This window comes from Camelus bactrianus, chromosome 10 (genome assembly GCF_048773025.1).
Source record: "Camelus bactrianus isolate YW-2024 breed Bactrian camel chromosome 10, ASM4877302v1, whole genome shotgun sequence".
Lineage (NCBI taxonomy): Eukaryota > Metazoa > Chordata > Mammalia > Artiodactyla > Camelidae > Camelus > Camelus bactrianus.
In genome coordinates, this window is record NC_133548.1 from 55,603,026 (window position 1) to 55,629,722 (window position 26,697).

The 26,697-nt window shown below is 37.9% G+C and overlaps 1 protein-coding gene across 2 annotated transcripts in view; it reads right to left on the reverse strand.

Moving 5' to 3' along the window:
• Positions 1-26,697, reverse strand: part of PRCP (prolylcarboxypeptidase) — a 59,367-nt gene that overhangs the window by 23,550 nt on the left and 9,120 nt on the right. For both annotated transcript variants that reach the window (XM_010973442.3, XM_010973443.3), the window contains one exon: positions 1,954-2,094. In XM_010973442.3, the coding sequence (XP_010971744.2) occupies positions 1,954-2,094 (141 nt within the window). The remainder of the gene's footprint in view (positions 1-1,953; positions 2,095-26,697) is intronic.

Sequence of the window (26,697 nt, forward strand, 5' to 3'; positions counted from 1 at the left end):
TTCCACTGCGCTAGGTATAGATCTCGGTTACTTTGATGCAATATTGCTTACCTAGGTGTCTGACCCTACCAGACTATGATAGGGTCAGAGTAAGGATCTTTCTTAAGAGTAAGGATCATCCATCAAAACAGCCAGACCTTTGTGGAGTTGACCTCAGGCTTTGAGATGAAGTATCTGATTCACATTGTAATAAGTGATTATTTGCCAGCATCTATTTTAGGGTAGTTCTATTTTTCAAAAGAGGTCCATGTAACATATTAACATTAAATAACATTCTGTGCCAGCATTGTTCTAAGTTCCTATTTCTTATTTGCCCTCACAACAACTCTATGAACTGGATGCTATTATTATACCCATTTAACATGTGAAAAATGAGGCACAGAATCACTTGCTCAAAGTCACAAACCATAGCGGCAAAACCAGAATTCAAACCTTATCTGTCTGGCTGAAGTTTTCACTCTTGACCACTATGCTACACTGGCTCTCAACAAATCAGTGTCCAGAATATATGAATATGCAACCCAAACATTCTAATATATAAAGGAAGGTGTGTTTAGGGCTGGTAAAGTACCAAGATCTGTCCTTTGAGTTATCTGGAACTGTTCCTACCCTCAGTAGCTCTTCCTTTCTACCACTTCTGAGGTCAGAAATCCCCAGAAGCCTTAAGGTATGCTGTAGTGCCTGTCAGAGCAGTGGGGTCTGTGGAGGCAGGAAGAGCTGCCTACCTATGATGAAGAACTGGACCTGGGAAAATAACTGGATATTTTTTGCCTGTGGCCCTGGCATAAAAGAGAAATCACACAAGAAAGAGAAAGAGAGACAAAGGAGCCTCAGTTGCTTCACAGAATAACAGAGCAGGAACCTGATGGAAAATAAGTCCTGATTTCATCTGTCACTTATCTAAGAGACAGATATCTAGGATCTCAATTCTTAGGGAATTATTTTAATTTCAACTAACATATTTAGACTGTTAACATTTCTAAGGAAATAATCAGAAATACAGAATGCAATAACACAGTATAATTGGATTCATATCTCTGCTTTCAGTGCAGTTCAGTTCAACATTAACTGAGATCTCCTGAATACCAGACACCATGCCAGACATTGGCAGTGGAGAAAATATGATTCAGTCCCCACTCTAAGGTAATTCACAGACTAACTTTTTGGTAGCAAGTTGACATTTTCTAGTCTTAGCTCTGACATATTAAAAAGGAACATTTCTGCCTTTCATGTGTCTTCTAAATTAAGTTTTGTTAACAGACTTAAGCATTATAAAAGATGATAGACTATATGGGCAGGCAAGCAAGCTAACAGCTGCATTGTTGTTTACCCTCACAAATATAATAAAAATGGTAGAAAAGGAAAGCTAAAATACAGCTACAACTTTGCCTTTGTCCATTCCCATTTGATAATCAAACTTGTATTTTTTTTTCTTATCTGCACTGGCTTTGTTTAGATTTTATTCATTTATCCATTTAACAAATATTTATTGAGCTCCTACTATATGTCTAGCAGAGTCTTGGATCTGAGAATAAACAAATAAACAAACAAATAAAAATTCCTGCCCTTGTGTTCCTATTCTACAGGCCCCACACATAATAACATTCCCATCCTCATTTCCCTCACATCCTTGTTCTATCTTGAAATAAGCTAGAAATTTATTTTTAACCTTTTAAAATTCAATTGTCCAAAAACAGTATTTCATTCTTTTCATGTATAATTCTTTAGGGCTGAACAGGCTTATTGGAGATCTATATTTATTCTTTTGTGAACTGCCTATTCATGTACTTTTGATTTTTTTCTATTATTAGTGAGTTTATCTTTTCGTTATTTTTTAAAGAACTTCACAATTAAATACAGAAAAACTTGGTCATACATACCACAAAAGATTTTTTCCAGTTAAACATAATAGAAAGAAAACTGAGCAGAGGAGTTTCACAAATCTGCACATACCGTATTGTTGCAAAACCAGATAATGTCCCCTTCATTACCAGTGTAGAAAAGTATTGATCCACCATCTTTCTTCCAGTGTCTATCAGCTATTAGGTACCGCTGTTTAAAAGTTTTATCAGTATTAAATCCAAAATGATCAACCTATGACAAAAATGAAACAGACAAAACATATTTCAAAGAAAAATAAAGATCAAAACAATTTATATTTATTCTTCCATTAAAATCAACCTATGCTACAAAAATCACACAAAAAATTAAACTTCATTTGGTTTCACTAGTAGTAGTACTGACACTGTTATTTTTAAATTTCTTTTTATTGTAAGATAAAGCAATGTTAGTGATGGTCAGGATTTTCGATATAAGAGAAAAGACACAATTATAAAATCAAGTAGCTACTTAAAAACACAATAATGTTAAAACGGATTGGAAATAGTGATATGAACCTATTACTTTCAAAACACAGATATTCCTTACTTTTTTTCATTATTGAAACTTTTTTTTCTGAATATAATGCAATTTTATTTTCCCTCCTTTATGATCCAACACCTTATTTCCTATAGAGAACTTTTTTTTAACATTTGTTATTGATTTATAATCATTTTACAATGTTGTGTCAAATTCCAGTGTAGAGCACAATTTTTCAGTTATACATGAACATATATATATATTCATTGTCACATCTTTTTCTCTGTGAGCTACCATAAGATCTTGTGTATATTTCCCTGTGCTATACAGTATAATCTTGTTTATCTATTCTACAATTTTGAAATCCCAGTCTATCTCTTCCCACCCCTAAACGCCTTGGCAACCACAAGTTTATATTCTATGTCTGTAAGTCTATTTCTGTTTTGTATTTATGCTTTGTTTTATTGAAACTTTCAATATCAAAATTCAAGAACTAAACAGACCACTGAAAAGGTCTATAAACATTGTCATCCCAATAACAATTGACATTTCAAGGGCTATGATTTGGGTGTCCAATACCATTCCCTACTAAAAGGAACTAGGGCTTGTTAGTGAAGTGGCTGACTGATATTTGGGATAAGGAAGCTACAAGATAAATCAATGCATCTTGCTGCACAAAAAAGCAAGGACGCATTGGAAAATTAATTGAGTTATGTCTAACGAACACAGATGCCAACTGCAAGGGACTAGCATTGGCTAAACTTTTAATAAACTGAACATAAAACAAATTGAACATAAAAAAATCATTGTAGTTGACTGAAACATTCAATTCATGAAAATCCATTACTCCATAAGGATACCAAAAAAAAGAAAGCAAGAAAAATATTAATTTGCCACCATTTAGGGTATCTATTAAGCCAACTCCTCACTTACAAAATGTGACTAAAAAAGTAAAGAACTCAACATTTAACCTGCCTTTCCAACAGAATTGCATTTCAGGGTACCAAATAAGTTCCAGTTAATGAAAAGAGCTCTGTTAAATCACATGTCAGCTGATGCAGAAGGAAGAACAGAATTAGAAAAATGATACTTTGGCAAACCCTAGTGAAGTTACTGAGTCAGGCAAGAATTATCAAATGGTGTTAAAAGCATTAAAGGAATGGATAACAGGAAAATGAACATTCATATTACTACCAAAGTAATATCATAGAGAATACTGTCACAATATCAGGCTGTCATCATCACCTTAATCTAGTGATCAAAGTTAGCATCACTAACAGTGGTATAGGCAGGGATTATGTATCTCCTCACATGGTATAACACAAAGTACATATCACCTATGATGAATTCTTGCCCAAAATGTTCAACTTGTATCTTAGTCTAGCCTTTAGATCTAATTTCCAGTTTCTGGGAAATACAGAGGGTAAAAGAACAAGCTGAAGATACTCTGATGAGGCAATCAGACAAATCCAAAGGTGGGACATTTTACAAGACAATGGCAAGGCAATGTCCTGATAAAAGGACTGTCTTAGATTAAATTTTAAGGAACATTGTAGGAACAACATTCCTTATGTTGTTACCAGATGTAATGCATGACTCCAGATTATATCTTGGTTTGAATAAACAAGATATAAATGACAATTTAGGGGAAATTATGTTAATTTAAATGTGGACTAGGTATTAGATGATACTAAGGACTCATTCATTTTGTTAGGAGTGATCATATTGTTTTGGCTATATAAGAAAACGTTTTTCTTTTTTACAGCTGTACATGGAAGGATTTAGAGATAGCTACTCATGCTGTCTGTAATTTACTTGAAAATACTTCAGCATATAAAAGTAAAATAAATTTAAAGGAAAAATTTTAATCTACACCGAAAGAGAAAACATACTGGATACTAAGACTTTGTGAGACATAATCTAAAACATGTCAAAAATGAAAAAAGGACACAATTTTAAGCTTAAATTGAACTTTATATTCTTGAGATTTTTTTTCTTTTACGCTTCACTTTTACTCATCATTTTAAAACTCACCACATTAAAAATAAAATTCTTAAACCCTATAATATGGTAAGATTCATACACAACTATCTGAATTTACAGAGCTACCCACCAATACAGAGCCCACTGAGCTTTTAGGATCATAGGGTTTGAATTTCTCAGTGCTTTGGAGGGACAGGAGTGAGAATGCAGAGGCTGGCCTGGGGCACTCAGGCTAATCCAGCGCTGCTCCAGCCTCCCTGGGGCAGGAGTTAGTTCTGACCTAAACCAGCCCCTGCAAGATTTCCCTAGGTCATTCTACAACAGATGGAACTCTCGTACCCACTATCTACACACACACACACACCCTCTTCACATTTATACCATTGGTCCCAAAATGCAAGTTTCTCAATACTGCACCTAATTGCATACTTCCTGATGTCCACAATCGTTACCATTTATACTCCTAAAATATAAGCTATTCTATTATAAAGACTAATTGCCTTGCAGTAAAATAAGCAGTTTGTATGGAACAGGTATATAATAATGATGTCTGTATGCTTAAAACCACCCCCATGATATATGTTAACTCACTTACTCACTCGCTCAATAAGCATCTACTGAATGGGCCAAGTACGCGTTCTAGGCCAAGCAGTAAGCTCAGCAACAGGATAAGGAATTGGCTGAGCCACAATTCCTTCATTTAACTTAAACTAATTCAACTATATCCACTCAGCCTAAAAGAAACAGGCAGACAGTGAAGGGACTATAAACAAGTGATTCCACTTGCTTTGTACAGTGGTTCTCCATGTGAGGTCCCTGGATATCAGTATCAGCTTCATCTGGGAACTTGTTAAAAACACAGACTCTCTTGCTGAATACCAGACCTACTGAATTAGAAACTGTGGGTAATAGAACCCAGTAATCTATGTTTTAACAGGCCCTCCAGATAATTCTGATGTACAGCTAATGTTTTGAGAACCACTGAGTTAGCATAAGCTCCAAAATAAGACATGAGTCTGCTGTTCCTTGTCTTGATCCAGGTTGCAGAATATTTCTAATACTACCAGCATCTCACCACACTGAATGACACTCTGATGTTTAAAGATGTGAATTATCATCCAACAAGGCCCCAGTTGTAAGCAAAGTATATCATTTGAAGCTCAACAGGAAACACCATGATCTGTTTCAACAAAGGAGAAAAGACTAGCTGTGATGGACTTAAAGAAAGGAAGCATATGGCTCTCAAACAAGATGCTTTCCCGTGGTATTCTCAAAGGTAATTTTGCCATAATGATTTTCAACTTACCCACTGACTTTAGAGCCTAGAATTCTTTCTTATTCATTCTTATGAAATGAAATTGCTGTTCCCTTTAAAAGCAGCCCACAAAGAAACATTTCAATAATCCACTTTAAAGGTTTCAAATTTGAAAACATGGGTATGTGTTTGTATATATCATGTTAAATGTAAATGTTAAAAAAAATTATTGCCAGAGGAAAAGATTCCATCCAGAATTACAAAGGCCATGAGAACTTTAGACAGAGAAGACCAGACTTCCTTTTGTGGCCACTCTCAGGGTACTCTTGCTCCTAGCAATCCCTAAGTGTTTAGACTGGGGGGAAGGGGGTGGAACTCTGATATGACAGAAAGAAAGTAGGTTAAGGAGTTAATAGATCTGAACTTGAATTGCTACTGTGAGGCCTCAGGCAAGTCACTTAATCTCTCGGAGCCCCATTGTCGTTCTATATAAAATAAGGATAATAACACATAACTCAAAGGATTGCTGTGAAGATTAGAGAAAGTGTACCGAAAGTATCAGGTATAGTTCCTGACATATAATTCATGCTCAGTGAATCTCAGTTCTCCTCTCCAACCCATCTGTGCACCAATGATAAGCATGGAGTACTTAGATGGGGTAAATGAGGTGAAGAGAGATGAAGCTCTTCCCATATTACAGGAAGTACTCTTAGAATGTTAAAATCTCCTATTTCTTAAATATTAAACAGTTAGAAACAGGTAGTGAAATATCCTTTGCAAAACATTAATTTACAGAATTTTCCTGACTCTTCATAATCATCAAGGATAGCAATTCAGGTTACATAACTGTAGACAGTTTCCAACACCTAACGGCCAGGCACACTAGTTGCACTGTGCCCTCTGCTGTTGAGAACTGAGGCCTGCATGCCACTTCCAGCTCTGAGTTCCTGAATAGAGATTTTATAAATTACAACATAAAAGGAGACAAGGGCCTTAGAAACTATTTGATCTGCATTGTTCAACTGAAGAAACCAGGCTCAAAGAGGTCAAATGACTTGGCCAAGGTCACAAGTCAGAGGCAAAGCTGGAATTTTTCATTATTTTTGCAATTTGGTGTATTCAGATAACTAAATAATAGCTCTGTAAAAGCAACACAAGCATGACCTCGAGAAGGAAACACACCTCTAGTCACACCCAACAGTTCTTTCCAGAATGTGATCCAAGAAATGTCAAGGGATGCTTCCCTCCTTCACCTTGTAGAGGAGAAACAGATCCATGAGAATGGGTAGGCAAGAAGGAATAAAGAGAACACCACCCTGTGAATAGTTTATTGTGGCACAAATAACTATTTTGACTTTAAAACTGATCAGAAATAAGATTTATATCCAGAAAAGGCTGCGAGAACATCAAATCTATTGGACACAGTTTTGGTGGCCACGTGGGAGGAGTGGGGGGCTGGGGGGATAACATAGAGCACTTACTCTGTGACTGGTGCTGTGCTGGTGCTTTACACAGGTCACATCACCATCCTCCCAATCACCCTCTGGGGGCACATTCATTACATCAGTCTTATAATAAAGACATTGAACCTCAGAGAGGTCCAATAACTTGTCCAGGGTAATATAACTAACAAACAAAAGTCAAATACAACTCTTTTTCATGTGCTTTACCCACTATCCAATCCAACCTCTGACAAAATCAGTCTGCTTTTTTCACTATAACACAGTATTGCAGACAGAGCTGGCTACAAAGTTCAACTTTCAGCAGGGGACACTAGAATATCTTTCTCCTAGATTTGCAAAATGAAGTACACATCCCCAACCGCATACTAACAGTTATAGTAAAGAATATACGGAATGTTGGTCTTCTCACTGACCTGATTCGGTAATTGTTACTATACTGTTTTTAACTCATTTAATTAGGCCACTGATAAAAAACAAAATCACATTGACTCTTACTCAGTAGCCTTTAGTTTTAGGAAACTCAGTATACAATTGGTCTCATTTACATACTCAGATATATGACAATAGCTAAGTGAAATTTTACTAAACATATGAAAAGTATACTCAGAGGTATACAGGACCCAAAAAATGGACTCACACCTCCCATAAATTAAAGCACCTTGAAAGAGGGCTCTCCGATTCTAATTCAGAGATGCTAAAATGAAATAAGACCTCCTTTCTTCCATTTGATGTATGTGTCTTGTATTAATTTTGGAATAATGGCATTACATTCTGTTAAGAGTTCCTAAATGGAGACTGACATTGTTTCTGGGCAAGCTTGATCTCCCCTGAAGCGTCAGACAACTCTGTGTTAGAAGGACACAAGTTCTCAAAGAAGGAACCAAAACCTGAAAGGAAGCTGGGGTTTAGGCAGTCCCTGGGCCTATAGTTGGAAAAAAATAGGGTCCTACTAATTTGTCCCTCACCCAGGAGTAGCCTCAGAGCTGGGACAAGATGGGAGAGCAAGCCATAACTTATGAGTCAGATCACGGGTGACTCTTGATTAATTTCTACTTTATTATGTCAGAACCTTTCAAGAATCCTTTGAATGCTCAACCTTTGTTCACCTGTACTATAAAGATACCAGGAAGGATTGGAGAGTAAATCTGACTTAAAGAATTAAAAGGGAAACAGTATCCCTTGATGACAAGAGTGGTGGTGGTGACAAGGGAAAGGATCACAAGTCCCTCCAAGAGGAAGATGAGTCTAAGAAACAAGACTGTCCTTCCCTTCCCACAGGGATGCTCTCTTCATTGACAATCTTAGCAGGTCTAGTTTCCATTTTAACAAGGAAGTGGAAGTTTCATCAGAGGTAACCTTCAAATGAAACCATCCTTCTATGTAATAAGATGCTGCTCATCTTCATACATCTTTCTGTCCATATTAACTAGAAGAGAGAATTGTATGCCTTTCTTCTATATATTACTTGTAATCTGCTCCTAGTGTGAAAAAGGACACTTACAAAGAAATTATTTACTTAAAGATAAAATAACAAACTGGGGAGGGAAGAAAAAGATATGAGACAGTCCACTGTGGAAAAAGTTTGGCTATCCAGCCTCCTATACTTATAAATGGATAGTTAGAAAGACAAAAATACAGTAGCTACCACAGTGCCCCTGTAAAAGACAGATACTTTATAAATAATTATTAAATGACTGCAGTTCAAATCTTGTAAATCAGTGATTCCCCACATAGCTGTGTATAAGGTCCTCTTGTTAATGTTAAAATTCTCATAGACATTTTATATCTTACATTTTATCAAGCCAGTGCTTGAGAAAATATAAGAGAAGCTATTATCAATTTAATAACAGTATGAATAAATATCACAACAGGATCCAATTACATTTTTTAAATAGTTATACTTGGTAGGAAAATGGATTCAGTACAGTTCTACGGTGCTCAAGAAGCCCCACTTCCCCTGACCAAGGATTTTGGGCCCCAAAGACAGAATCACATTCTAAATTACCCATATCTATGATATCAAAATATTTTCTGCTCTACTGCTAAAACAGAGGTGAAGACATCCTGTCCTTGAGAACACCTAAAACACTCCAGTAAATCAAGAAATAACATGTTTTGTCAAACAATAGTTAAGTACTTCATCAGAGGAAGATTCTGGCATCAACTGCTCACTAAACAGCTCTGTGACAGCATCACATGATCAATAACTTCCTGTGGCTTTAGGAAGCTTTGTATCACTAGAATTACCTGACCACAGTTTAAGCTCTCAAATTTTAGAAAATATTACATCGTCAGAGGGCGCTGTTGTGTAAGTGATAAAGTGAGAGACCTGTTAGGTGTTATGGGCACCTTTTTTTTGCAGGGGGGAGGTAATTAGGTTTATTTATTCGGTTTTTCAATGGAGGTACTGGGGATTGAACTCAGGACCCCGTGCATACTAAGCATGCGCTCTACCACTTGAGCTATACCCTCCCCCCTTCGTTAGGTGTTAAATTAGATTCATACAATTTTAGGACAGGAAGGGAACTTAAAGCTCAAGTCCAAACTCTTAAATTAAAGAAAAAAAAAAAAACTGAGACGTCAAAAAACAGATGTCAATTATTTTAAATCTTCCTTTTTTAAATAAAGATATATTCACATAGTGTAAAGTCTGGGTTCAAAATGCATGCTGTTAGAAGTAAGAACAGTGATTACCCTTGCAAGGGGAGGGATAGTGATTCTAAAAGAGAATAAGGAGATTCTGGAGTCAGGGTGATGCATTTTTCTATATCTATAATAATAAGATAATTAGCAAATAGATTTATAAACATTTAAGATTTCCTTTAAGATGTATGTATTATAATGTACATACGATGTTTACATTTCTATTTCACTATAGTCATATGTAAATTATATTGTACTAAATCACATATATATTAAATTTTTCCTTCATTTAAAAATGTACATTGAGTATTCATTAAATGACAGATGCTAAAGAAAGAGAATTGAGTAAGATACAATTCCATTTCTAAAGTTTCAAATCTAAAAAAAGTGATGAGCATACTAATAAACAATCACAAGATGGTATGGTTTAAGTTTTATATACAAAGTGCTGTGGGAGCTGAGAAGTTACATTCAGACCTCAGGGAATCATGGAAGGCTTCACCAAGGAGGTGATATCTGAGCTGAACTCTGAAGAGTAACAAGAATTTTTTCAGGTACAGAAAAGCATTTCAAGCAAAGGGAGCATGATGAACTCCACAGAACAAGCATGTTCAGGAACTGTTCTTGTTTATAGCAAGAGATATATAGTTTATGAGGGGAAGAGACGGGAGATGAGAGTAGATTCATTGGGCTGCCACCTGATGTAGACAGGAAAATCTTCCTACAAAGAGAAACCTATCTGAAATCTGAGATTGCCTCTCTAAACCAACAGGGAATAATGAAATCGGTACATTAGACGTAGAGTCTTAATGAGGCAGTCTTAATTTTGTCTGTTTTGTCCACTGCTAAGTCCCCAGTGATTAGAATAATGTCTGACACATGGTAGAAGATCAATGAATATACACAGAATGAATGCATGCATGCATACATCCTAGCTCTGCAACTAGAATTAAAACAAGCCCAACACAGCTTCAGAGAATAGCATGACTCAAAGCAAAGAGAATGAAAATCACAGTTCACAAGATCAAGCTTGTGCAGGTTCATTTGTTGCACGGGTCTGTTACTGGCTTTGGAAGAGCTGCAGAACACTATAGTCAGATGTGCCTTTTGCCCAGTGACAAATCACATGGCTGAGGGAGAACCCAAGCATAAAATCTAAACCCAACTCACAACAGTTTAGCTTTATCCAGGCTGCTGAGGAATCACGAACTGTATGCCCTCTTCTGGGAGGAAAAACAGGAAGATAAATAACTACAAATTAATACAGACAAAAGGCCAGCATCTGGATGGAGGGACAGGGGAAGAACTAATCGGCATTTTATTGAAGTATGTAACCTACAAGGTCAGGTATGACCTTGTGACAGTAAGTTTAGGGCTATAAAGGACTCAAAGCTGTGGTTCTCAACCAGTGCAGTTATTTGATCTGAATGACAGCTTCCTGTAAAATGTATTATCATAAGGGTTCATTCAGCAGCATACTAGTGTTCAGTAAACCCAAATGTGCTGCAAAATGTTGATTTGATCAATGTGTACGATACATTTTTCCAACAAAGAGTTTTATAAAGAAGGAAGAAAAATGTGAGAGGTATAAAGCCCAAAGGCAAAAAGTGATTAGTTGAGATTACAGGTGAGAGGGGGATTAGTGATGCTGGGAGATTCTGAGGAGACAGGAGAAAATAGGGTCAAAGACACAGATGGAGGGATTTGATCTGAACAGAAGGAATCCCTCTTCCATTGGGAAACAGATGAGTGCAGAAGGACTTACATCTCTAGTTGGAGAAGGAGGAAACTGAAGGGGTTCTAGCTAAAATGCCTCTCATACAACAACTTAGTTTTTTAATCAGTGAAGTAGAGGACAAGGCTATCTATTAAAAGAGAGAAAAGGGCACAGTATGGCAATGATTTGAAAATAGAGGTGAAAGTGTAGCATGGAAGAAGGAACTGAAGCTGAGGCCTCCATAGGGTCCCTGAGTCTAAAGGCTGAATTTGCAACACAACACAACAATCTTCCTAGTTGTGGTTTGCTTCAGCAGACATCCACAACTCAGGATAGGAGTAGAGGAGTTTAATGGCTGGATAAAACTAGGCTGGGAGAAGCTATGACAGAGGACAGGAGGCAAGAGAGTTGAGGTCATCCCTGATGTCCGTGAATCCATTAATACCCAAAGCCATGAGGTCCTCTCCATTCCAGGTAAATGCTGCCAAAATATGCTTGCTGAATTGCAAGGGTATCTAAACTACATTATCTTTATTTCATTTCAAAAAGTGGAAAATCTTGCCAGAACGCATATATAATAATCCCCCCTCATCCATGGGGAATATGTTCCAGGACCCTCAATGGATGCCAAAAACTGCAGACAGTGCTGAACCCTATACACTCAGCCCTCCATATCCACGGATGTGGAACCTACAGATACAGAGGGCTGACTGTACTATGCCATTGTGTAGTATAATGTATGACACATAAGGGCCTTAAACATCCATGGATTTTGGTATCCACGGAGGGGCTCTGGAACCAATCCCCTGTGGGTACCAAAGGAACATATCCTATATTTTTCCTATGCTAACAGATGGATAGCATCTGTTATGCTGGACACAGGGATGGCTCAGGTCCTGGCAGAATGGGGTAGAAGATATGAGATTTCATTGCACTACTCAGAGTGGCACACAATTTAAAACTTATGAATTGTTTATTTCTGGAATTTTCCATTTAATATTTTTGGACCACAGTTGACTGTACATTAACTGAAACTGTGGAAAGCAAGATCATAGATAAGGGGAGATTCCTATACACAATACATAGGCATTTCAATAATAATCTTATAAAAAGATATAATATTATCAAACAAAGCTTTACAGGTTTATTCTCCTCCTTTGTTAAATATAATGTGATATATTACTAATGTTTTTCTTCCCTTATGCTCTGTGGTTCTGAATGTTTCTGTATATGCAAAATATTCTCCTGGTAGCATTTTATAAACATATACCACACCAGATCTTCTGAGAGATGGAGGCTAGTATCTGGTAAAATGCAAAAGGATAAAGACCCCACCCCCACCCTCAGAAAGGTGAAACCATGCTTCTCAAATACAGGATACAGGCCTGTGATGGATGTAACTTACAATCTTTTCTTCCATACTCCCCTTCCTCTGAAGGGATGGTCCTCCTGCAGAGGGATGTGATGACTTCCCACATCTTCTCTTCTCCAACTGAGCAAAACCCCAGTACTAACCCATGTGACATGATTTCTAAACTCTTCATAGTGCCACTCACATCCTAGTTCAATTAACTTTCCTCTCATGGATGGCGTACGCAGAACTGAGTACAATGCATGAAACGTGGTCTAATGAAGTGTCCTGCTCACCAAAGACAGAAATAACTTGTGAGTATGTTTATAGATACAGTTCCACTAATGCAGCCTACTTTAAATTGAGTCAGGAAAGGTGTACTGGGTTGAATTCATGTTCCTCCCGAAACCTCAGAATGTGACTTTATCTGGAAATGATCATTACAAACATAATTAGTTACAATGAGGTCATGCTGGAGTAGGGTTGGCCCTTAGTCCAATATAATTGGTGTCTTTATAAAAAGAGAAGAAACACGGAGACATACAGAGAGAAGGCCACGTGGAGACACAAATGTACAAAAGAAAGACAGCCACGGGATGACAAAAGGAGACACTGGAATCACGCAGCTGCAAGCCACTAAGGATTGCTAGGCATCTTGATTTTTAATTTCTGGCCTCCAAAACTGTTGGAAAACAAATTTCTGTTCTTTTAAGCCTCCTGGTTTGTGACACTTTATTACAACAGCCCTAAAAACTAGCATAGGTCTCTTCCTGGAGGTGCCATTGGAGGTAAAGCCTGAAGGAGCCAGCCAGAGGAAGAACTTTAGAAAGAAAGAACAGAAAATACAAAGGCCTAGAGATCTAGCATGCTGCAGAAAAAGAAAGGAACCCACAGTGTCTGGAACATGGTGAACAACAGAGAGAGTGGTACGAGATGGGGCTCAGGGCTGGGTACACCACAGTAGGTAGTTTAACTTTAACCTGAAGAGCAATGAGAAAGCCTTAAAGAATTGTAAGACTTACTCTGATCTATGTTTTAAAGAGATCACTCTGGCTATTCTGTGGAGGCTGGCCTGGAGAAGGAGATAATAAAGAAAGGGAGAAAAGTAAACAGAAGGCTATTGAAAGGTCCAGGTGAGAGATTATGGCAAGAATAATAAATAAGCCTGGTTTCAACCCAGTCTTCCCTCAATCATGACATATATAACACATTTAATATAATATACTACTTTCTAAACTCATAGTACACCCAGGAAAGATCACAATGAAAAAGGACTCAATGGATGACATCAGCAATATTTGCATAATAGCAATCAACAAAAGGAAACCTGAATAGCTGTAACCACCAGTACTGTCCTTTAATAATTGATTCTGTATTGATCCTGACTCTGGACATTCTAAATAGTAAGAGCCCCACTAAAATGGTGATAGAGTTCCAAGGCCATCAGGCTCCCTGTAGCATTTAATGGAAATTAACAAAGTAGATATTATTTCTAACTTTTCCTCCAAAGACTATTTAAAGAAATTGTACAAAGTGAAAATCCAATGTTCTCAAACGCGACAGTCTCTGTTCCTCTCCAGTGAGACAAAAGACATCAGGGACCGCAATCTTTATCTAGTTACCTCTGTTAAGTCAATAGACCACTTTCTTTTTTTAAGTAGTACATACAAACAAGATACTACAACACAATGCTAAAATGCTCCTCCCTCACAAAGGATCTTCTATGAATCATACTGTGAGAACTGCTGAAACAGAAAATCTACAGCATCTTCTCTTTAGAGACTGCTTTAAAGGAATTATTTTTTACTACATTGACTAATACATGACTTTAAAGGCTTTAGTATTCCAAAAAATTAAGCTTTACAAAATGCCCACATGAAGATCATCCACAAAAGGAAACAACTGAAGAAAGTAGCAGCCTGAGCTTTTTCCTGCTGAGGAACTCCAACATCCAATTTTCAGTCCTGATTTCACTATAAAATGGACTCTAGAGACTCTTAATCATCAACTTAAAAATACACTCTATGGACTACTCATTGTTTTCAGCATTCATCCGGTCTGAGGGGCAAGGGCACTCACTGTAAGAAAGATAAAGGAAGGGAAAAGGATATCCTCAGCTGAAACCAAAAAGCTCAGAACAATGACAGCAAGTTCAAACGCAACCAAGTTCCTCCTTTGATTACTTTCAGGTGCTTCTGTCACTGTGCCACTATCTTATATAGCAACTGCCCAGAGCTAATAGGATAGACAGATAAATGACAGTCAGTGGTACAGTCATTCATTCATTTAACAAGTACTTCTTTAGTGCCTACCAAGAATTAGTGCTGGAGATACAACAGTGAACAAGCTAGATATGGTCACTGCCCCCTAGTGTATATAATCTAGTGAAAGAAATAGATAACAAACAAGCAAATACACAAATAAAGGAACACTTAGAAACTGTAATTGTGTAGATTTCACTCTGACAGAGAATAACAGAGATAGACCTAATTTTAATAGGGTGATCAGAGAAGAGGTCTCAAGAGCAGGCAGTGGTTAATTAACTCTTTAATCTCCACAGCCTTCTAGTTAGGTATGTCAACTGTGTGAAAAGGTCAAGGGATTCTATTCAATTCCACTTTCTACATGAAGCATTCCTTGGCCTTCCTACCTCCATTGTGCTTTCATTAGAGTGCTTTTCAAATGTAACCTTTGCACTGTAGTTACTTATATACACATATCGTACATCTGCGATACTATTATAAACCCCAGACTAAAGTAAACCCATATAATATTTTAAGAGCCTATTGATCAAAACCACGTGTATTCACAGACACAGAAAACAAACTATGATTACTAAAGGAGATAAGAGGGAGGAATAAATTAGGAGTCTGTGATTAACATATATATACTACTATATATAAAATAGATAAATAACAAGGACCTAGTGTATAGCACAGAGAACTATATTCAATATCTTGTAATAACTATAATGGAAAAGATCTGAAAAAATACATGTATATAACTGTGTCATTTTGCTGTACATGTGAAACTAACACTAAACATTGTAAATCAACTATACTTCAATTAAAAAAAAAAAGAAATCTTAAAAAAAATGTGTAGTATTCCCACCTGTCCCGTAAATAATGTAAGGGCTGCACTAACAGCTAAATGTACATTCTTTCATTTGTTCTTCACAGGAACCCTATGCAACAGAAAGGCTGCATTTTTTTCCCTCTATGCCATACTGCCTCCCCTTTCTTGTTCATGTCTGAACCCGCAGAACATGAAGTACAGTGGGCACAGCACTTACTCCACCAATGACTGTTGAGTTGAACCAAGCAGAAGAAGTGAGAAGTGGGATGTGACACCAGAAAATAAGTAACCCAGGCTGTAGTTGCACCACACCAGTTAACCCTGCTCTGGGTCTAGGGGCCACCACCGAGGCTCTGTTAGCTTTCTATCAGGTGTGTTAGCCTCAGGAAATGTAAATAGATCCTAAAATTATCAAGTTAAAATCAAACACAGAGGTGACTATGATTAATACTGATTCTCCTTAGCAAGACCAACACCCTTTCATCTTCCCACTGCTTCCTTAGTGCCTACTGCATGTGCCTGGCAACACTGGAGACACGGATAAAAGGCACAATCTTTGCTCTCAAAGAGGCCAATTTATTGGAAACAAGCAAGCAAAGAAACTATTTCTAAACAAGGGATGCACATTATGCACAGGATGTTTGTTATGGAAGCCAAGAGGAGACACAACCCAACTAACTGCTGGTACAGAAGACTACAGAGGAGGCAAACTCAGAGAAGCTAGTAATGCCCGTGCTGGGACCCTACCTACCTCTTTTCCAACCTCATCTTCTGCCACTTGACCCTCTCCTGCTTCATAATTCAGAAATCATCTGGATATAATATACTTTCTCAAGTCTCCAAGCTGCTGCACATGGATTTCCCCCCGCCTGAAAAGTCCTCCTCCCTCACATCATTACAGAAAACTCCAGCTTCACCCTCCATCCATCCAGGTGTTCACTCAAGCACTGTCCCATTGCTTTCCAAGATAACCCCAAGACCAGAGTAGAGTGCTCCTTCTCTAATGGAAAGGGCCCTGCTTTGTAGCCTGGCAATCCTGAGTTGAAATGCTGATTGTACCACTTTCCAGTTAGGTGAGTTCCAGCAAACTTTTTCACATCTACAAATCTCAGTTGCCTCTCATCTCTAAAAGGAGCTACTAATATCTTCCTGACAAGGCTGCCAGGATTCAAGTATAGTACAAAACCCTGACCACAGTAAAGGCTCAAAATTTACTGAATTATAGCAAATATCCCCTGAGGATTAACAGCCATCAATCATTTTATCTTGTGCTATTAAAAAACACACACAAAAGTACTTTACAACCATACGGATATTTTTACAACATGTGGCATGTGACCCTGAGGAACCTAAAAAACAATTTGATAATATATTTTCCCCAGGTACAATTCTGTCTTTATTAAGGGAGTGAAAATGATGTAAAGTAGCCTTTACATAATGGATCTTCCATAAGGGAAAAGAGCTGCCACAAAGAATATAACCAAGAAAAGCTTCACCTCAAAGACTCATTTCATAAGAAAGAAAGAGAAGAGAGAGAGAGAAAGAAAAAGAAAGAAAGAAAGAGCAATGAAAAACAGTGCATTTTGAGGGAAATCACTCAGGGGTAAGAATTACACTCTGCCAACATTGCTTGCTATACAACATGCCCTCCCTTTAAAACTATAATTCAAGAAGCTACAGTGAAAGGGTAATTACCACTATTTGCAAGTGATGATGTTTTCATCTCAAAGCCTAGTACCTCTTAGAGTTTCCCATTTTAAAAACAGTCTTTTTTGTTCATCCTCAAAATGGATGAACATTAAACAAGAAATAAATCTTATCCCTTATGGTGTCCTGCTTTGCTCGTTAGTGTTCGGAAACACAATCCAAGTCAGGAAACGTCAATTACAAATCCTGCTATTACACAAGCACATGAACACTGAGAAGGAAAACAAGATGGTGAATAAGTAAAGAGGAAAGGAATGTGTATTATTCCCAACTGCCCTTGTGAAAGGAAAAAACCTCTGAAAGGAATGATTTAACTACCAAAGGAAAATCTAGAAGACTGCTAGGGGATATCCAAGTCCCTTCTCCCCCAAACAGAAACATCTTCCTATGACAGGAAGCAGTTTTGCCATGCAAAATTCTCTCCCCTCTGAACTCCCTGCTATATACCTCTCTTGCAACACTTTAAGGATTTTTGCTTCCAGGACTTACCTCTTCATTACGGGAGAAAGATTCATCTTTGTAAGGCCTATATAGTCTAGATCAGTATTTTATAAAATGGAGGTTGTGATCCATTTAGTTGGTCACAGTCAGCATTTCTCTTTAACAAAATGGCATGTTATTCAGCAACCTAGCTACAGAATTTAAAATTACATCTATCCCCAAAATTTTCAAATCTAATAGCCTGAATGATTATGCCCCCATGGGTATATTAATTCTAGGACTTAATATTTGAAGGATAACTACCTATTAAGTCACATTCCAAGATGTAATCACAGGTCAGGCAAAAAGAGCCATTTCACAAAGTACAGCACAGTTAACTGGATGAATGCTACAGATGTTAAGTACTAGGGAAGCCTGGGGAAGGATAGCTTATGCTAGGCTGGGTCAGTTGGGGAAGGTTTCCCTGAGTAAGTGAGGTTTAAGCAGGGCCCAGTAAGGCCTGGACTGGAAAAGAGAAAAAAACACCATGCCAGCTGGCCTGGACTGAGGCAGAAAGAATATACAAACTGAAGAGGCTATTTTAATAATTTACCTTGGGCCTATACAAGGTGATAACCTTGGGAATGTAAAGGAAGGGGCAAAAACTAGGAAGGAATCATGGAAAGCCTTGGAGATTGACTCGATTTTGGTATGAAGGTGAAGGTGACAGAATCAAACGATTCAAAAGTTTCCTATCCTAGGAGAAGAGTAGTGCCATTAACAGTAATGTGAAAAAAATATCAAAGGAGTTTCAGAAGGGAGTCTTGTGAAATAAAACCTTAATATGTGTTACAAGTTTATCTTGCTCTGAACCTCTGAGTTGTCCCTAGGTGTCCATATGAGATATACTAAGCAGCATAAGCAGTATCCTATTCTTAAGTCATTCATTACCTGGAAGAATCAAGGCTGCTACTCAGCCAGTTCTTAAAATATTGAAACACTTCCATACCTGTTGGCAAATAATTACCTTTGCACCTTGAGTGATCCCCACCCACTCTCTATGCCTACCTTCCCAGCTTCCCCAGTCCCTTCTCCAGACCTAAAGATCTAAAGAACTAACCCACAGCACTGCGCGAGGCCTCAGCTCTATGATCAGCTTCTGCTTTGATTGGGCAGTGTCTATGCCATATTGGTAGTACCAGGCAAAATAAAATATAAGCGAGCACTAACAGCGTTCAGAAGAGGGAGTATTCACTTCAGCCTCAGCCACCTATTCATTCAAACAGCTATTAAGGCCGTACACTGAAGATACACTAATGGATGTGGTCCCAGTGCTCAGGAGGGAAACACCAACATATAAACAAATCAATGCAATCCAGAGTAGTAGCACAGAAGTATCTATAGAGTGCAATGGGAGACACAAAGGGGATGTAGTCAATTACCCAGCCTGTGGGAAGGAAGCAAAGCAGTCCCATAAGGTTTCACAAAGTAGGTGATCCAAGATCTGAGCAGTGAAGGATAAACGTTTGTGAGTTTGCCAAGCAGGGAAAGAAAGAAAACAAACCATTCCAAGCAGAGATATACCAGCACTGTATAAACCACAACCCAGCATAGTGTGTACAAAACAATAAGATGACCAATATGTAATGCCAGGCACACAGGGTCAATAATAAATAACAATAAATAATAAATAGTTTCTCCCTAGCAGATTTATGTTTTTAAAGGTTGATCCTAAAATTCATTTGCATTGTCTGAGCCTACACTAGCTAAGCAAGGTATGGGGCAATCAAATATCCTGGGAGACTCCTGGGCATATACCCGGAGAAAAATAAAATTCAAAAAGACACATGGACCCCAATGTTCACAGCAGCACTAATTACAGTAGCCAAGACATGGAAACAACCCAAATGTCCATCAACAGATGACTGGATAAAGAAGATGTCGTATATATACACAACAGAATACTTACTCAGCCATTAAAAAAGAATAAAATAATGCCATTTGCAGCAACATGGATGGACCTAGAGATCATCATTCTAAGTGAAGTAGGTCGGAAAGAAAAGAAAAATACCATATGATATCACTTACATGTGGAATCTTAAAAAAAAAAAAAAGACACAAATGAACCACCTATTATTTATAATTTAGATGACTGATTTCTTGAATATGTGTAAACACATTTGACTGTCCTTTATGATTGGATTACCGAATCCTGTTGATTCTTATTTTGTGGTTGGCTTTATTCCTTTGATAACTATGTAAGTTTAAAAAGCTAAAGCTCTAATCTGTTCTTAGAAACAATCATCAGTACATATATGTAAACTAAAAAAAAATGTGCAGTATATTGAATACATCTATTTACATGCAATATAATGTATATGTGCAGTCAAATTCTAGCAGTTCTTCCTAGTAAAACTGAAAAAAAAAGTCACACACACACACACACACACACACACACAAAAGATATCCTGGAAGGCATGGGGTCAGTCAGTTTGAAATTTTAAAATGAAGCACACGGAATCCACACATCATCTGGAGTTGCCTGCACTTGTTAGATGTGCTTAATCAAAGATGAGGGAAGAACAGTGAATGAACTGGAGTATGAAGTAGTAACAAAAGACCAGCTAACTACTTTTCCAATTAACAAAAAAAGTCCTTCCTGGAGGGGGACATTTTTTAACAGGAGGGAAAAAGTGACCATTAAACAGGCCAGACACATTGAAGATCAAAGAAGTATTTAAAGAATAAAGCTTTGCAGGAAGACCAAGAAGGAAAGAATAAATGTGTGTATATATATTTGCCTGGGGCATGGAGTGGAAAAAGGTCACATGGAGAACAGAGACTACAGATAAATGACTATAAATTCAAATTAATAAAAGGGTTTGGCAATGTTATAGAATTTGACTGTGAAAACCCCTTCTGGAAATCTTCAAAAACTATAATCCATATTTTCTGGAATGTAATTCCCCTGGCATCTCAGCCAACATCTATTTCGCAATAGTATCACTCACACTATTCAGAGATGGACCAAAGCACTGGGGATATTTAAGTAGCAGCAATAGGCTCTTCTATACCTTGCCTAAGGTTGATATTTGCATTTAATGTTTGCAGTAAAACAGAATACAACATGTAGTGCCATTCCATCAGCTCAGTTCCCCAGGTACAGAGCTTGGTGCTATGGCCTCCCAGATCCACAGATGAGTGAAACCCAAGGTTGCTGCCCTTGAGGAGATCATGGAGAGATGCTTAGTAAATACGAATTCCCTTCTCTTTTAAAGTGTGGTCACTTTCTAGAAATTTATTTAGTTTAGACTATATAAAAAGGCAAACAAAAAACCTGTTTTGGTCTGTTCTGGCTGCACCAGTCATGGTCATTTAAACACAATTGTTCAAGAGAAAGGAAGCATCCGCCTGACGCCAAGAAGAGAGTCATCACCACTGCTTTCCAAAATTGTTGTATGAGCGACTCCCTGAAAGGAAGAGGCCATCATTGCTCAGGAAGTGACAGAGGTTTCCGACAGTTTTAAAGCACAACGTCTGCAGTGTGACCCATGGTTCAAATTGCGTAAAAATAAAAATTAACTGACAAATGATAACAAGTACTTCCTCACTTTCCTATCTGCTGAATCAGAGCCATTGTTTGGGTTGCAGTTCCTTGTTTAAATTAGGTTATTAAAACACAATGATGCTGGCCATACATGCTAGTCATATGCCATCAGGAAAACTTATCAAAAATGTCAGTGTGTGTCAAGGCTTAAATACACACACACACACACACACACACGTTTTTGCACTAATAAAATCTAACCAGTACCAAGGGCATCTTTCAAAAACTTTGGGGCTTTTCCCCCCTGGAAACCACAAGCGTTCTGTGATGCAGTGGAAAGAGAAGGGAATTTGAAGACAGATTTGAGTTTGAGTAACAATTCTGCCATCTATTAGAGCTACTTGAACTTGAACAAGTTACTCCATGTCTTTGGACTTGTTTTCTTATATGTAAAATGAAAAACTTAATACCTATCCCAGATGTGTCTTGTGATGATTAAGTTGGATAATAGATTCATGTAAGTTTAATATTGCCACTTGGGAGGGAAAAATTAGTATATGTAAACTTAGCAATTTTTTCTGAGTGTTCACTTAAAAAACCATGACCTTACAAAGTAAAATTTAAAAAAAATTTTTTTCAGCTCTCTTGGAACTGATGATAGCCAACAGAGTAGTGACTCAGTGACACTGAAAGCCTCTTACATACCAAATATGTTGTGGCTTAGTATGTGAAATGCTTATGCTTTTGACTTTCTGTCCAGTTACCAGTCACCAATGCAATGACAGTGCAATATACTTTAGTACACATTCATTGCTGTGTAAACTATGTAGCTCTGAGGAAAACTACATATTGCCAGCAATAAAATATGGTTGCTGTGGATACTTTATTTCTAAAGAAATTTAAAATAATCTGTGATATCTACTTCATCACTTCATATGCTAAGGATTATAAATCCATATCTCAAGGAACTACTTATTTCCTCTTTGGTGGCAGAACAATGGTTCAAACAGCCAGACTTCTAATAAACGTGGTTTAAAGAGATTAGCTTAAATTTTCAGGCTAATGTGAATAAATTAATTTATATCCTTTAAAACAATAATACTTTATTAAATAAACAGAAGAATGGTACTATTATTCCAAACGTCATGTTTAAAGATGAGACCAATATCGAGGCTTTTAAAGAAAACAAAATTCATATGCAGAGTTAACAGGACTTGACTCCCTAATCCAGGGACTAGTAGACTTTCAAAAGCAGAGTACCAAACAGTGATCTCGGTTCTTTGGAGTTATTGGGAGGACAGGGTACCTGCAAGGACCTCTGCAAGTAGAGTGGAAGATGAAGATATGGCAGGGACTAGTCCATGCAGCATAGATTAGAGACCTTTACATAAACTCTTATTAACTTATTCCAAGCCAAATTTTATACAGAGACTGCTGGGAAAGCTTAAAATGAAGGATTCGCTAATGGAATTAGGGTAAATTGTATCAAGCAACAAGCTTAAGGGGACAAAGTACTACAGTAGTAACCTCATTCCTATATTCCTTTGGAGACTGCCCTTTTGTAATCATCAGTGGAGGTCTCTTAACATCCTTTAGAATGTATAAAGCCACCCCCAAAATATCCCATAGTACATTTCATCTTAGGTTTCACAGTCCCTTTCTGATGCTAACATAGTTCCCATTCCTTTAAATTCTTCTTTCCATAACACAAAGCCAAAGTTAGAAAGAAAGAAAGTTCCGTATTGTAAATACCTCCATTATGCTTTTTTTTACTCTCCAAAATTACCCAACTTAGTGTTAGAAAGAGAATTGAAATGCCTCTTACTTCTCAACTTTATTACTGTCTAATATGGATTTCCTTACTAAATGTGACTTCCACAACCATATCTAAATCAAGACATGAGTTACAAAATCTTCCATTCATTTCAGAATCACAGCTAGTACAGAGGCAACATGGAACAAGGGCTCTGATGACAACAAAGCTCAGTTTAAATCCTGCTGCTGTCATTTATCAGCTACGTGATCACAAATATATTACTTCATCTCTGAGCCCTTTATTCCTCTATAAAATAGATATAGTACTTCTGTGCAGGGTTAAGTATATAAGAGCATGTACCCAATACCCATCACAAGATAAATGTGTCATACTCTGGTGAACAGAGTAGTGCTCTGCCCCAATTCAACACCAAGTTATGTTCTTAAAGTCAGTGAAAGCTTCAAAGAAGAAATACCCACACCATGAGTGTTTAAGTGGAAACAGTGACAACACTGACTTCAGTGTTGATGGCCCAACTCCTGCTTTATCATCTCTGCCCCCTTGTCGCAGCCTTAAGGGGCCTCCTTTTTGTTCCTCCAACATGGTCTGCTCTTTTCTAACTTAGCGTCTTATATGTGATACACCCTCTACCTGGAGAGAAATCTTGATCACCCCTCCCTTCTCCTGGCCAATTCCTACTCAGCTTCTTGCCTCTGCTATAACACCATTGCTGACTAGAGGAATCCCTAATACCCAAGATGTAGGACCCCACTGTAGCTCGCACAACAAACTACTTCCTTAAAACACACGTCACACTTGTAATTACTTGTCACTATCTTCTTTCCCACCAAACTGTAAGCTTCATGAGGTCTGTCTTTGCCCTCCCCATATCCCCAGCTACTGACACAATGTCTGGCACCTAGGAAGAGTTTGATAAATATTTGCTGAATGAATATATAACCGTGCTGCTTTACTATATAAATGTTAGATATCATATCTGCTATAACAGTGATACTTCATACATATAAATTGTATCATATAACCAAATTGCAAGGCTGCTCAGGGAAAGTTCCTAAAAAAATGTGACTTTAATAAATTTGCCTTTTCCTAACCCCATGTGGGCAGCCCTCACAATATGAACGGCCAGAACAAGAACATCACGAGCTGCCAGAGACACGCAGCTGCTTCTCTCTAGTCACCACACTGCAGGGCAACTTGGAACTACCTGACTCATATAATAGATAGTAAGGATTTACAAATACACATAGTTAATTAGCCTCTGTTAGCAAATGAAAAGTACTGCCTTGACTTTAGCTCTCTAATAAAATAAACATGGGCGTACACACTCACCACAGAAGTAGCTTTTAAGGAGATATTTTTACTGATATGTTCTTTCTTCACCCTTCCCATAGCCCTCACCCAAACACAAAACAGAAAGAAAAAAATGGAGACTGCTCCCAGATCATAAAAATAAGAGGATAAGAACAAGTAGGCCTGTATTTATTTGCCTGGCTTCCTACCTTGTTCCCCCAAAACATGTTAGACAGTTGGAAATCAAGTTTCCATACCCTTCCCTTCCCTATACACACACATCCCTACCTCAATGTAGGGAAACAGGAAAAGGGAAGCAGGGAGACACAAATTCAAAAAACACTTGTGAAGATGATACTCTAAGAAAAACAATGTAATGTGCAGTATGCTATGAAGGGGTCTGGTTACTTACAAGACAGGTTTCCTGTTTTAAAGGGGGGATAAAACAAGAGCACAAAAAGATTTTAACACAAGGCTAGAGTAAGACACATAGTAAGAGAGAAGTACAAAGAAAGATCTGACCAATCACTCACTTTCTGGGAGATTAAGAAATGGCTCCTGGAGGAGGCACTGTCTGAGACGGGGCTTGAAAAAATGGAAGGGGTTGCTTAAGGAGGGAAGGGCCAGGGGAGAGGCATTTCAGGCAAAGGGAACAACAATGTGTGCTAAAGCATAGAAACAGGAAAGGAATGGGCATGTGTGGAGAACAGATTAGCAGACTAGAAAGGTGGGTTGGAGTCAAAGGGTGGAAAGCTGTGAACACTACAGGATTTTATTCCCTAATAAAGCAAACAATAAGGAATCACTGCAGGTCCTGAGCAGAAGAGTTGTTTGACTGGAGGAGAGGTAATTAATGTGGCCCATAGGGACTGTAGTGGAGGAGGAACTGCAGGTTGCAAGGAGGACGAGTTAAAAGACTCTTTCAGTACAGGAAGGCAGTAACAGGAGCCACAGCAAAGTATGAGGGCCATATATGTGAAAATAACAAACACACTCTGTGAATGGAATCAACCCAAATTTTACAAAGAGTGCAGGAGAAGGAAGAGCCAAAAGTAACTGACATTTCAAGCTTTAGGGCCTTTATAATTTCTGCTCCCTCTCTGACCCAGGGTCCCTACCTCAGAGAAACCTTCCTGAGATAAGACATTCCTATCTGCTATACCCTATATTTACACATACATATCACCTTGCATATTTCCTTCAAGGCATCATTACAATCTATAATTATCTTATTTATTTAATGTTTATTTGCTTATTATCTACTTATTTCCTAACCAGAAAATAAGCTCCACATGAGCAGTCCAGCTGTTGTCTTTTTCTACAAAAAAGTATAAAGAATAAAATGAAATATCACACTTACCTTTCCACCATTATTAATATTTCAGTATAGTATCTTCTACTCTTTCTCCACACAGCTATAAACATATTTTTAAACATATTTGACCCTCTCAACTAGTAGTTAATCTTTCTCTCAAATCTCTTCCACTACCGGGCCTGGAGGTGGAACAGGTATTCTCACTGTTCCTAGTTTTCCCTCCCTCTTCCCCATTCCACTGCCTTTAATATTACGATGTCAAATTATACTACCCCACTACCCTTCTTACTACAATCCCCTACTGACCCGTGGTTCACTTTCCCTCAGCCTTGAAGATTTAAGCTCCTTGTTCACTGTTACTCCAACATAACTCCTTTCAAAACTCTTAGTGATTTCAATATCCTGACCCTGTAGTTCCTGTTGCTTCTCTTTTCCAATAACCTTTTCCTTCACCTACCTTGGTCACTAACCCACAGTCAAACCCTGGATCTTGTTGCTCCCAGTTCCTACCATACCCTCAATTTCAAGCATTCTACTTCCTCTTATCTTTCCAGCTCATTCCCTCTTCTACTATGATTCTCCAAATATGTCAACCTCTTATTATCCCCCTTTTCACTGTCCCTTACCCACCTCGCTACCTGGTTTAAATTCCAAGGTCCATGAGTATAATCACTCCCTTGCATATACGACTCAGCACTCGCTCGCTCTCTCTCGCTCACTCTCTCTCTCTCTCACTTTTACTCATTTGGCAAAAGGGCAATCCTGGTTGAAAAGAACTCTCCGCCAATTCCACACC